At 46.3% G+C, this 14,284-nt stretch overlaps 1 protein-coding gene across 1 annotated transcript in view; it reads right to left on the reverse strand.

Annotated features, from left to right (window-relative positions):
• Nucleotides 1–14,271, reverse strand: part of NUP160 (nucleoporin 160) — a 45,963-nt gene extending 31,692 nt beyond the window's left edge. Inside the window, exons 1-7 of the mRNA XM_055424124.2 lie at nucleotides 14,117–14,271; nucleotides 13,735–13,846; nucleotides 9,198–9,408; nucleotides 8,108–8,330; nucleotides 5,966–6,044; nucleotides 5,523–5,637; nucleotides 4,704–4,862 (exon numbers count right to left, since the gene is read on the reverse strand). Coding sequence (XP_055280099.2) covers nucleotides 4,704–4,862; nucleotides 5,523–5,637; nucleotides 5,966–6,044; nucleotides 8,108–8,330; nucleotides 9,198–9,408; nucleotides 13,735–13,846; nucleotides 14,117–14,216 — 999 coding nt within the window. The 5' untranslated portion in view covers nucleotides 14,217–14,271. The remainder of the gene's footprint in view (nucleotides 1–4,703; nucleotides 4,863–5,522; nucleotides 5,638–5,965; nucleotides 6,045–8,107; nucleotides 8,331–9,197; nucleotides 9,409–13,734; nucleotides 13,847–14,116) is intronic.
• Nucleotides 14,272–14,284: the final 13 nt, after the last annotated feature.

The following is a 14,284-nucleotide window of genomic DNA, read 5'->3' on the forward strand; positions in this document are numbered from 1 at the left end:
TAAAACGTGAAACAAAACAGAAAAAGAACCCAAGGAGGTAAGAAGAGTCTCCGTATTGGGCAGCAGCCTGGCTTCAGGTGATGAGCATGAGCATGTGGAAGGCCTGGGGTAGGGTGAAAACTCACGCAGGACGAGGAGAGTGTCCACACAGAGTGACAGTCTGCACTGGGGACGAGAGTCCAAGGAGGTGAGGAGGGTGACCACTGCATGGGGGCGGACTGGGGCAGTGTCAGCGCCCGAGGAGGTGAGGAGGGCATCCACGTGAAGGGGCACCCTGGTGGGGACTGCTGTTGTTTAGTCGCTCAGTCGCGCCTGACTCATGGACTGCAGCATGCGGGCTCCTCTGTCCTTCGCTGTCTCCTGCAGTTTGCTGATGGAATGGCACACCAGAGCCCAACAGGAGTGAGGAGGGGACCCGATCAGACCAGCACCCAGCATGGGGAACCAGAGCTCCAGTGGAGGGAGGACACATCTGACCTCACTGGAATGTCACTAGGATTAAATGGATGGTACGTGTAGTGTGTGAGCCCAGAGGAAGCACACAGTCCAAGCATTTGCTGTTAATGTACATAAAGGGCCCGGCACCGTGTCAAACACAATATCCAACAATCTATTTACTTATTTGGCTGTGCCACAGGGCTTAGCTCTTGTTCCTTTCTGCCATAAGGGTGGTGTCATCTGCATATCTGTTACTGATATTTCTCCCAGCAATCCTGATTCCAGCTTGCAGTCCATCCAGCCCAGTGTTTCTCATGATGTACTCTGCATATAAGTTATATAAGCAGGGTGACAATATACAGCCTTGATGTACTCCTTTCCCAATTTGGTTCATTGGGACCAGTTCCAAATAAACATAGAACTGTTGTTCCGCGTCCAGTTCTAACTGTTGCTTCTTGACCTGCATACAGATCTCTCAGGAGGCAGGTAAGGTGGTCTGGTATTCCCATCTTTTTAAGAATTTTCCAGTCTGTTGTGATCCACACAGTCAAAGGCTTCAGTATAGTCAATAAAGCAGAAGTAGATGTTTTTCTGGAACTCTCTTGCTTTTCCCATGATCCAATGGATGCTGGCAATTTGATCTCTGGTTTCTCTGCCTTTTCTAAAACCAGCTTGAACATCTGAAAGTTCACGGTTCACGTATTGCTGAAGCCTGGCTTGGAGAATTTTGAGCATTACTTTGCTAGCGTGTGAGATGAGCGCAATTGTGCAGTAGTTTGAACATTCTTGGCATTGCCTTTCTTAGGGACTGGAATGAAAACTGACCTTTTCCAGTCCTGTGGCCACTGCTGAGTTTTCCAAATTTGCTGGCATATTGAGTGCAGCACTTTCACAGCATCATCTTTTAGGATTTGAAATAGCTCAACTGGAATTCCATCGCCTCCACTAGCTTTGTTAGTAGTAATGCTTCTTAAAGCCCATTTGACTTTGCATTCCAGGATGTCTGGCTCTAGGTGAGTGATCACACCATCGTGATTATCTGGGTCATAAAGATCTTTTTTGTACAGTTCTTCTGTGTATTCTTGCCACCTTTTCTTAATATCTTCTGCTTCTGTTAGGTCCCTACTGTTTCTGTCCTTTATTGTGCCCATCTTTGCATGAAATATTCCCTTGGTATCTCTAATCTTCTTGAAGAGATCTCTAGTCTTTCCCATTCTATTGTTTTCCTCTATTTCTTTGCATTGATCACTGAAGAAGGCTTTCTTATCTCTCCTTGCTATTCTTTGGAACTCTGCATTCAAATGGGTATATCTTTCCTTTTTCTCATTTATCTTCAGCTTCTCGTCTTTTCTCAGCTATTTGTAAGGCCTCCTTAGACAACCGTTATACCACTGTCAGTCAGTTCAGTCGCTCAGTTGTGTCCGACTCTCCGTGACCCCATGGATCACAGCACGCCAGGCCTCCCTGTCCATCACCAACTCCCGGAGTTCACTCAAACTCATGTCCATCGAGTCGGTGATGCCATCCAGCCATCTCATTCTCTGTCGTCCCCTTCTCCTCCCGCCCCCAATCCTTCCCAGCATCAGAGTCTTTTCCAGTGAGTCAACTCGTCACATGAGGTGGCCAAAGTATTGCAGTTTCAGCTTTAGCATCAGTCCTTCCAATGAACACCCAGGATCGATCTCCTTTAGAATAGACTGGTTGGATCTCCTTGCAGTCCAAGGGACTCTCAAGAATCTTCTCCAACACCACAGTTCAAAAGCATCAATTCTTCGGTGATCAGCTTTCTTCACAGTCCAACTCTCACATCCATACATGACCACTGGAAAAACCATAGCCTTGACTAGATGGACCTTGGTTGGCAAAGTAATGTCTCTGCTTTTTAATATACTATCAAGGTTGGTCATAACTTTCCTTCCAAGGAGTAAGCGTCTTTTAATTTCATGGCTCTCATCTCACACGCTAGTAAAGTCATGCTCAAAATTCTCCAAGCCAGGCTTCAGCAGTATGTAAACCGTGAACTCCCAGATGTTCAAGCAGGTTTTAGAAAAGGCAGAGGCACCAGAGATCAAATAGCCAACATCCGCTGGATCATGGAGAAAGCAAGAGAGTTTCAGAAAAACATCTATTTCTGCTTCATTGACTATGCCAAAGCCTTTGACTGTGTGGATCACAATAAACTGTGGAACATTCTGAAAGAGATGGGAATCCCAGACCACCTGACCTGCCTCTTGAGAAACCTGTATGCAGGTCAGGAAGCAACAGTTAAAACTGGACATGGAACAACAGACTGGTTCCAAATAGGAAAAGGTGTACGTCAAGGTTGTATATTGTCACCTTGCTTATTTAACTTATATGCAGAGTACATCATGAGGAATGCTGGGCTGGAAGAAGCACAAGCTGGAATCAAGATTGCCGGGAGAAATATCAATAACCTCAGATATGCAGATGACACTACCCTTATGGCAGAAAGTGAAGAGGAACTCAAAAGCCTCTTGATGAAAGTGAAAGAGGAGAGTGAAAAGGCTGGCTTGAAGCTCAACATTCAGAAAACAAAGATCATGGCATCTGGTCCCATCACTTCATGGGAAATAGATGGAAAAACAGTGGAAACAGTGCCAGACTTTATTTTTTGGGGCTCCAAAATCACTGCAGATGCTGACTGCAGCCATGAAATTAAAAGACGCTTGCTCCTTGGAAGGAAAGTTATGACCAACCTTGATAGTATATTAAAAAGCAGAGACATTACTTTGCCAACCAAGGTCCGTCTAGTCAAGGCAATGGTTTTTCCCGTGGTCATGTATGGATGTGAGAGTTGGACTGTGAAGAAAGCTGATCGCCGAAGAATCGATGCTTTTGAACTGTGGTGTTGGAGAAGACTCTTGAGAGTCCCTTATACTGCAAGGAGATCCAACCAGTCCATTCTAAAGGAGATCAATCCTGGGTGTTCATTGGAGGGACTGATGCTAAAGCTGAAACTGCAATACTTTGGCCACCTCATGCGACGAGTTGACTCACTGGAAAAGACTCTGATGCTGGGAAAGGTTGGGGGCGGGAGGAGAAGGGGACGACCGAGAATGAGATGGCTGGATGGCATCACCGACTCTGTGGACATGAGTTTGAGTGAACTCCGGGAGTTGGTGATGGACAGGGAGGCCTGGCGTGCTGTGATTCATGGGGTCGCTGAGAGTCGGACACGACTGAGCAACTGAACTGAACTGAACTCAACTGAACTGAATTTCATGGCTGCAATCAGCATCTGCAGTGATTTTGGAGCCCCAAAAAATAAAGTCTGGCACTGTTTCCACTGTTTTTCCATCTATTTCCCATGAAGTGATGGGACCAGATGCCATGATCTTTGTTTTCTGAATGTTGAGCTTCAAGCCAACCTTTTCACTCTCCTCTTTCACTTTCATCAAGAGGCTTTTGAGTTCCTCTTCACTTTCTGCCATAAGGGTAGTGTCATCTTCATATCTGAGGTTATTGATATTTCTCCCAGCAATCTTTGTACTGTATCCTAAATACCTCATCTACATACAACAGCTAATGTTTGAATGATGAGCAAAATTATTTTGTAAAATTAACTTCCCCTGCATTACTTAATAACACCTACATCCTGTTCACAACTCCAGGTTTTTCACTCAGACTTTCAAACTAGCTCTTTCTTGTTTAGTTTTGGTTAACCTTTCCTTCCACGGACTTCCCTTGTGGATCAGCCGGTAAAGAATCTGCCTGCAATGGGTTCGATCCCTGGGTTGGGAAGATCCCCTGGAGAAGGGAAAGGATACCCAGTCTAGTATTCTGGTCTAGAGAATTCCATGGACTGTATAGTCCATGGGGTTGCAAAGAGTCGGACACGGCTGAGCGACTTTCACTTCACTTTCCTTCCACGTTCCTTTAAACTCTCTACTCCCTTTCATCCTGTATTTTCCTTTAAGATCTTTTAATTCACACATTGGAGAAGGAAATGGCAACCCACTCCAGTGTTCTTGCCTGGAGAATCCCAGGGACGGGGAGCCTGGTGGGCTTCCGTCTATGGGGTCGCACAGAGTCGGACACGACTGAAGCGACTTAGCAGCAGCAGTAGCAGTAGCAGCAATTCACACATTAGCACAAAAAGTGGAAACATTTTTTTGTGTGGAAACAATACAAGATACATCTAGAGGCTGATGTGAAGAGCTGAAAAGAGACTCAATGAGTCTGGAGCTATTGCTCCACGTCAGTACACACAGAATAACTCGATATGTGTCTTATCTGTTTCATACCTGTCCTCGCTTTGGGGCATGCAGGTATACTCCCAGGTAGAGTCCCATGGCAGGGGAATAAGCAAGTCGCAATTTGTGTCCAGTCCCAGCAGTGAGCCGGAGATCTTTATTTACAGGGACAAATTCCAGCATGTCAGCCACCATCAGGCACATTTGGTCCTGTCAAGAAAAGATTTAGTAAGCGGTATTAAAGAACCTTCAAGACAGAAAAAAAACTTCTCTTTTAAAAGAATGCATATCCATCATATCTATCACCATATGTAATTTATCTGTTGAAGGGCCCTACAGGTTTTTTTTTTAAAAAGGGCTGAGATGAAAACATTTCTTTGGTCTGATAGATAAAATCATCAGCTGTTTTGTATTCAAAAGTTGAACACTATTTTACCAACTTGCATTTTACTTTTTTAAGTTTTTATTTAAAAAAAAGTTTTGGCCACACTGCGTGGCACGTGGGACCTTAGCTCCCCAGCCAGGGATCAAACCTGCAACCCTGCACTGGGAGCAGAGTCTTAAACGCTGGGCCGCCAGGAAGTCTCTCAACTTGCATGTTAAAACCACATTTGTCCTGAAGTGAAGAGTATACTCTGTACCACGTCAATGTTTCTGTAGGACTCAATTTTCCAAAATAAAAATACAAAAATGTAGGGGAGAAAGGTATGAAAAATCAAGTTAAATGAAACCGTCTGAATCAGGAAATGGCCCATTATTTCCAAAGTAAGAGATCTGATCATCTCTACGAGAGGAAACAAGACTTATTTCAATTTCTCTACAATTCACAATCCTATTTGAACTTACAGTAACTATCCACGTAGCATTTACCTTGTAAGACCACATTCGTAGTTTATGATCTTGACACAGAGCAAAGATGAAGGCATCGTGCTCGACACAATGCACAGCAAGGCTCAGGGGACGATCTGAAGGCCCCTGGTCACCTCTGAAAATGGAAGGCCGAGCATTAGCGTTTCAATGGTGCCAATTACCTGACTGTTAGAATTTGCAATTTAAGAGACAAAATAAAATTATAAATGTACACTCTTAACAGAAGGAGCAAGAGTTTACAGGCTGGTAAGCGATAACCACATTTTCTACCTGACTCATGTCCAGTTACTATGACAAACGGAATGCAATGTTGTGTAGGCCCTTCTCCCTTCCAGTATAATATTTATTTGTGTTGGAGTCAGACTGGAAGCTCTAATCGCTGCTGACCAGGGCAAAAGATCACACTCTTGGGCCCTCTGATTCACTGGCTAGAGACCACTCACCTGATAGCTGTGGGCATCCAGCCTATGAGCAGGCGCTGCATCACTGAGCTTTGTTTCAGCTCCACGACTGACACCACCCCTGCAAGACGGAAAACAGGCCGGTGATACCCAAGGCACCCCGCGACCATACTTGGCGAAACCCAAAGACAAGAGTATGCAACCGTGAACAAGGAATTTATAACAGGTGAGCTTTCTATGCCAAGGAGGTCTTAGGCTGTACCTTTTCCATAGATATCTCCTAACTAGAATATTCTGGATCATTACTGGATCAATAGCAACAGCAGTTTTACATTCCGAGGGGAAATTTCTGTCTTTAACAAATGGTAACCCATGTTGCTGCTCAGAAGCAGCACTTCATTTTTCCCAAAAGCAACACTGGGTACCGTTCCTGCGCTAGGCGCAGTTCTAGATGTGAGAGGTACAGCAGAAAATACCAGTGAAAGCAGTCTTTCCTCCTGGAGCTGAACACTGCGCTGAGACGGAGGGAGAAGCAGAGACAGCTAACGAAGTAAGCAGAACGCAGAGAGTGGAGAGAAGGAAAGCACGGAGGGGCGGCGCGCGATTTAAAAAGCGGTGAACGGGGGAGGGGCGGCGCGCGATTTAAAAAGCGGTCAGGCCGCCCCCTGAGAAGGGGCCTAAGGAGACGAGAGAACGAGCCACAGCGGTAGCTGGGGACACACGATTCCCCCAAAGCCTAAAATCAAGATTGCCGGGAGAAATATCAACAGTCTCAGATACGCAGCTGACACCACCCTTATGACAGAAAGAAGAGCCTACTGATGAAGGTGAAGGAGACAGTGAAAAAGCTGCCTGAAAACTCAACATTAAAAACACGAAGATCACGGCATCCGGTCCCATCACTTCATGGCAAACAGATGGGGAAACAGTGGAAACAGTGACAGACTTTATTCTCTTGGGCTCCAAAATCACTGAGGACAGTGACTGTAGCCATGAAGTTAAAAGACGCTGGGTCCCTGGAAGAAAAGCTGTGACCAACCTAGACAGCACATTAAAGAGCAGAGACACTGCAGTGCTGACCAAGGTCTGTATAGTCAGAGCTATAGTTCTTCCAGTAGTCATGCATGGATTTGCGAATGGAACATAAAGGCAGAGCACTGAAGGATTGATGCTTTTCAACTGTGTTGGAGAAGACTCTTGAGAGCCCCTTGGATGATCAAAGGAGATCAAACCAGTCAGTCCTAAAGGAAATCAATCCTGAATATTCATCGGAAGGACTGACGCTGAAACTGAAGCTCCAATCCTTTGGCTACCAGATGTGAAGAGCCGACTCACTGGAAAACACCCTGATGCTGGGAAAGACTGAAGGCAGAAGGGGACAACAGAGGACGAGATGGCTGGAAGGCACAGTTGACTCGATGGAAATGAGTGTGAGCAAGCGCTGGAAGATGGTGAAGGACTGGGAAGCCCGGTGGCTGCAATCCACTGGGTCGCAAAGCGTCGGACACAAAGCCCTGAGGCAGATGTGCCTGGGATGTTCAAGGAACCGCCAGAAGACATGAGGCTGGCTCGGAGGAGGAGGGGAGAAAGAATGAGAAGATGAGTTAAAGAGCAGCAGGCCGTCACCATAAGGACGCTGGGTTTACTGGAGTGAGATGAGAACAGTCCTGACCCGAGGGCTTCGAGCAGCGGGATGGCAAGACTCAACTTAGGTTTCAAATGTCTTGGTCTGGCTGAGAAGTTCCTGCAGAGGGCTAAGGACAGATCTGGGAAGATAATTAGGAAGCAAATGCAACAGTTCAGGTAAGAGAAGGTGGTAACTTGGAGCACGGTAGCAGCACTGAGCTTCCTTGTTTCAGTTAAACTTATTTTAGTCACAGCACCTCAAACTGAAAATAGACATCAGTCAAATTCTCTCTACTAAAGGCCTTAGAATAGGCCACCTTACAGTCACCTATTTCCCTATATTCCAGTAAGCGGCAATTCCTCATTCACTGCATAAAATCCTACCCTCTTGGGAAAACTGAAAAGTGTTAGGGACTCATTAGGCAAGCAATAATGAATAACCATTTTAGGGTGGTTTGGAAGCAGTTCCTGCACTGGATAATGGCCTTGGACTTCTAACATCTGTCTTAATGCCAGTATTTGTTTAAAATTAAATCCATGCTGCACTCCCGTTCTTACCAGGTACATCATAAGGAGGTAGTTTAAGAACAAAGATTCCCCCAGAGGCAGATGGCAGAGCAAACAGAGCCTCCCCATCATTGCTCAGCCAGGCTGCTGAGGTGGTAGAACTAGGGGAGATGCCAGGTACTGACGGAATTAACTGATAGTTGCAAGGATCCCTGAAATCAACTTTTCCAATGTCAGTGAATATTGACTGCATCTGACTTTCGATTGCCAACTCCTGTGGAGAAATGAAAAAGAAAAATCTGTTAAACACAAAATAAACTAGATTTTGCTCAGTTCCTCCCAACTGCTATCAATGCTTTTAAAGTAAAAAATTGTTGAGTTGAAAAAGGAAGCTGTTCTTTTTAATGAAACTATGTTTGCAACTTAAAATGTATTTGATCATTTTAAATAGTAACTAGGAAAGTATGAGGGTTCCCCAGTGACTCCTCGGTAAAGAATCTGCCTGCAATGCAGGAGATGGGGGGTTGATCCCTGGGTGGAGAAGATCCCCTGGAGGTGGAAATGGCAACACGCTCCACTATTCCTGCCTGGGCAATTCCACAGAGAGAGGAGCCTGGTGGTCTATATTCCACAGGGTCGCAAAAGAGCCGATCACGACTTAGCAACCCAGCAATAATAACAACATGGAAGTATGCTTGGTTAGGGCTAGCAAGGAATCCATCCTTTCCTCAATTCCACTTAGCAACCCAGCAACAATAACAACATGGAAGTATGCTTGGTTAGGGCTAGCAAGGAATCCATCCTTTCCTCAATTCCAAAGCACACTGCTCTAACACTAAATTTGTGACCGAGTAACTTGTGAAACTCCAATACTTTGGCCACCTCATGCGACGAGCTGACTCACTGGAAAAGACTTTGATGCTGGGAAAGGTTGGGGGCGGGAGGAGAAGGGGACAACAGAGAATGAGATGGCTGGATGGCATCACTAACTCGATGGACATGAGTTTGAGTGAACTCCGGGAGTTGGTGATGGACAGGGAGGCCTGGCGTGCTGTGATTCATGGGGTCGCAGAGAGTCGGACACGACTGAGCGACTGAACTGAACTTGAGAAATAAGGAACATTATGCTTAACCAACTTACACTCCTATACATCCGGGAAGGGTGTGGTAAAAGCAACCTATGCACTGTCTGATTGGTTAATATCAAGATTATCACATGATTCTGAGTCTCAGACACATGAACTCCTCCGGGCAGAAGGACGCAGCTTTGGAATCTGAGGCGAACTGCATTATTCAACAGATTTATGTCCAATGACTCTTCCACCAGCTCCAATGTATCTCCAGAGGTTTTCCTATTAAAAAGAGACATTTGTACAAAACAAACAAAAAAAAAGTTTACACTTTTCTTTCTGACTGCTGCATGGAAATGTATGACAATAGTTTTCAGGTGAACTCTCGAATTCAAAAATTTTGGATAAGCAAACTCAAATCAATTCTGACATTCCAAACCACATTGTATAGGCTACAAAACACAGTATTATATACAATTCAACTATTATTATATGTTTCTCTGTTAAACAGAGACATTTCCAAACTTGATAGTACATTTAGAACACAGTGTTAAGTCGCTTCAGTTAGTTCAGACTCTTTGCAACCCTATGGACTGCAGCCCTCCAGGCTCCTCTGTCCACGGGATTCTCCAGGCAAGAATACTGGAGTGGGTTGCCATGGCCTCCTCCAGGGGGATCTTCTCGACCCAGGGATTGAACCCAGGTCTGTTTTGCCTCCCCCACTGGCAGACAGATTCTTTACTCATCTAGCGCCAGCTGGGAAACCTTTAGAACAATAATCAATTCAATTAAACTCCACTAGGATTAAAATTCACACCATACACTCACACCTTAGAGCGTAATGTGGCCTCTACATGTAATTACTATAGCATTGAACTACAGTGATCTTATAAATGTGGGTGTTTCCCTTCTAGAGCTTCCTCCGGCTAGGAAGCAGGGTGGACGCCTCCTCCCGTACAGCTCTGCCCTGTGGTAGCTTCGGAGCCACAGAAAGCGCCGTGCCGGGAGTGTCCTAACCAGTCATCTCATCTGCCGCACTACCCGAGTCTCCTCTGTCAGCGGTCTTCCGCCTCTGGGATCGAACGCCGGAGCTGAGGTCACAGAAACCAAGGGCACAGCAGATGTAACGCGCCTGAATCGTTCTGAAGCCAGTCCCCCACCCCAGGTCGGTGGAAAAACTGTCTTCAGTGAAACTGGTCCTTGGTGCCAAGAAGCTTGCGGACCGCTGCTATAGGTGATCGCCTTTGGTTTAACAGCTTTGACAATAATTTCTAAATCCGTATCTTATTCAGCCCATACTCTCCACTCACCTCCTGACTACGGCCTCAAACTTGCACTTGTATATCAGGGATCTCAAACGACACCTGTCCGAAACAGAACTCCTGGACCCAGCAAACCAGAAAAAACATCTGTTTCACCTGCACTTTCTATAGATGGCATCTCTATAACTTCCAGTTGCTCAAGCCAAAAATCTGGGGTTTACCCTTGAATTTTTTCTTTCTATATACCCTACATCTGATCCGATATTAAGTTCTAACAAAGTCACCTTTAAAACACATCCACTATTAGAACATTTCCCACAGCCTCTGACAATCCCAAACTCATTTTAAGCCACCGTCGTCTTTTGTGTGGATTGTGGCACCAACCTCTGATTGGTCTCCCTGCTCCCACCCCTTCCTACTATACTTTGTTCTCAACACAGCAGACAAGCAATCTTTTACAAACACTGTTATTCATAATATTTCTTCACTTAAAACCCTCCTCTCACTCAAAGTGAAAGTCACAGCCTTGAAATAACTGACACAGCCCTAATCTGCCCCTTGGATACCTTATTCCCTTATCCTTCATTCTCCCAAGAGGCAGATTTCTGGCCGTTTGCCATTCTTTGAAAACAACACACAAGCTCCTGTCTCAGGATTGTTGCCCTTTTTCTTTGAAGGCTCCACCTGAAATCTCATCCTGTGGGTACCCTTCTTTTCCCTGCTCAAATGTTAACTTGTCACTGGGTCTTGCCCAACTGCCCCATGTGAGACATTAAACATAGTAATTCCCCTTCTCCCTCCCCTGTTCTCCATCCCACACATCACCTCAAGAACTATTGTTTTCTGGGGTTACTGTTGTTGATCAGCTCCCTCTGAGAGCAAGGACTGTCTGCTTTGTTCCCAGTCCCTAAACATTCACTGGAACACATTGTGTGTGTGCAAAGTCACTACAGTCTGACTCTTTGCAACCCAAAGCCCTGCATAACTTGCCAGGATCCTGTGTCCATGGGATTCTCCAGGCAAGAATATTGCAGTGGGTTGCCATGCCCTCCTCTAGGGGATTTTCCTGACCTAAGGATCGAACTCACATCTCTTATGTCCCCTGTACTGGCAGGTGGATTCTTTAGCACTAGCGTTGGAACATACTAGGCACGCAAAAATATTTCTGAAATCAATGAGATTTGCACCTCTAACATAGGTCTTTCTTCTGAGCCTATAAATTTCAATGCCTACTTGACACTGTCAAAGAGCAACTACGCAGACACTTTAATAGCATCTCTAAAAGAATTACTTAACATCTGTCCAAAACAGATGGCAATCCTTCTGCAGGGTATCTGGTCAGTCACACCAAAAGACAGGAACTTGTCCTTACTCCCTCCTTTTCCCTCACCATCCTTTATCCCATAGTCAGTCTATCACCTGGTCCTAATGAAGCTACCCTCTAAGTATATCTTGAATCCATCTATTTCTGTTTTTCTAGCCACTCCCACAGCTGAGTCACTGACATGTCTTACTTGGTCCATCATAAAAGCAAACTGTTCTTTTGTATTTTACCCATCCACCCCAAACCTACTTTATACAAAGTAGACTGATTATTTTAAAATGTGATTTTGATCATGTTCGGTTCAGTAGCTCAGTCGTGTCCGACTCTTTGCGACCCCAGGAATCACAGCACGCCAGGTCTCCCTGTCCATCACCAACTCCCGGAGTTCACTCAAACTCATGTCCATCGAGTCAGTGATGCCATCCAGCCATCTCATTCTCTGTTGTCCCCGTCTCCTCCTGCCCCCAATCCCTCCCAGCATCAGAGTCTTTTCCAGTGAGTCAACTCGTCCCATGAGGTGGCCAAAGTATTGGAGTTTCAGTTTTAGCATGTCCTTCCAATGAACACCCAGGATTGATCTCCTTCACTGATTCCTAGAATGTCTACGTTCACTCTTGCAATCTCCTGTTTGACCCCTTCCAATTTGCCTTGATTCATGGACTTAACATTCCAGGTTCCTATGCAATATTTCTCTTTACAGCATCGGACCTTGCTTCTATCACCAGTCACATCTACAACCGGGTATTGGTTTTGCTTTGGCTCCATCCTTTCATTCTTTCTGGAGTTATTTCTCCACTATAGGCTTTCAGTGACTGCTCAATATACTCAGGATAAAATTCACAATCCTGGGGCTTCCCTGGTAGTCTAGTGGTTAAGAATCTGCTTGCGAACTCTCGGGATACAAGTTCGATCCCTGGCCGAGGAAGGTTCCACATGCTCTGCAGTAACTAAGCCCATGCTCTAGAGCCTGTGCTCTGCAACGAGAGAAACTGCTGTAAGGAGAAGCCCGGGCACGGGAACAAAGACCGAGCACAGCCTGAGGTCCTTCACGACGAGTCCAGCCCAGCTACCTGTCCCAGCATCTCTCACGGCCTTATCCGTTTTGCCCATTTGCAGTTAAGCCGCATAGATCTTTAGTCAGTTCCTCAAACCTGTCGAATTCTTTTTACCTCATGGATTTTGGAGATAGTGATCCCACTTGCTCAACTGCCCTCTCCCACAACACCTTGCCTGGCTAACCTTTCAGCCCTCCAATCTCAGGTTAAATGTGACTTACTTTAGGCCTTTCCAGCCTCAGTAATGCTACTTGGTCTTCCCATTAGCCTCTCAAAGCCCTATTCTTCTCCTCTGAGGCAAGAATGAAAAATCTGTATTTATATACCTATGTAGGAACACTAGCTTAATGCCTTTTTCCTTCTCCAAACTGCCCCAGGAAAGATGGGTCCACTTCTCTTACACTGCCACACCTCCCATGATGAAAACGGTGATTGTTTTTGTTAGTCATTTTGTCCCGAGGACACCCAGCAGTGCCTGACCAGTAAAGGCTCAAACACATTCATAGAATGAAGGAAGCTTCATTCGTAGAATGGATATAAAGAACTACAAACACATGAAGGGTTCATACTGAAAAACTGGTCTCTGGGGCTTCAGCCCCTATGCTACATTTCTTCTGCTTTTAGCGTTGCCTGGGAGGGTACCTCTTCCAGAACTCTGCAGCTGCTGCTGCTAAGTCGCTTCAGTCGTCTCCGACTCTGCGACCCCACGGACTGCAGCCTACGAGGCTCCTCCGCCCATGGGATTTTCCAGGCAAGAGTACTGGAGTGGGTTGCCATTGCCTTCTCCGCTTCCAGAACGCTGGTCTCCTTAATTCTCCACTGATTAAGCCGTAAATAGAATGCAGTCTTTTTTTCTTTTCCTGCCTACAACCACTTCGGAAAATGAATGACACCTTAGGGCCAGCCACGAAAATTCAGCCGCCGAACGACACGACCTTCCAGAGGGTTTGCCAAACACAGCACTCACCAATGAATGAATCTGTTTCTGGTGACGGAGAACAACTTGCCACTTTCCACATAGTAGAAGCCTCCCGCGCTCTCACCGTATTTCACGGCTCCGGCCGCTGTATTCGCAGTTCCTGCAAAAGGTGAGTGGTCAGCCTGCACACGTGGTTGTCTGGAGATGACAGGGGCTGAGGTCGCTGAGAAAGCAGAGGGGGACGGACTGACAGTCCATACAGGATGGAAGGGAAGGAAGGAGGAGGAAGCAGGACACTACGGTAGCTCTGATTCCTGTGCTCACAGGCATGGGGGCTCCGAAGGGTAACGGGGGCGCTAGGGATTGAGGAATGCACGGGAGAGGCCCGCGGGGAAGGTGCGGATCGCGCTCTGCTGGGATGCTGCCGTACCGATGCCGCAAACGGTGAACTCCCGAAAGTGCCTCGGCCTTTCGCGCTCCGCGCCGCCGAGCTCCACGAAGCTGCGTTCCACGGCTCCCGCCGCCGCCATCTTCCCGCGCCGCCGCGAGGCCCGACGGGACACCGGCAAGCCCGGGCGGGTGTCGTCACTTCCGGGGG

This window comes from Moschus berezovskii, chromosome 14 (assembly GCF_049115385.1).
Source record: "Moschus berezovskii isolate FMDL1 chromosome 14, NW_MosBer_1.0, whole genome shotgun sequence".
In the NCBI taxonomy this organism is placed as follows: domain Eukaryota; kingdom Metazoa; phylum Chordata; class Mammalia; order Artiodactyla; family Moschidae; genus Moschus; species Moschus berezovskii.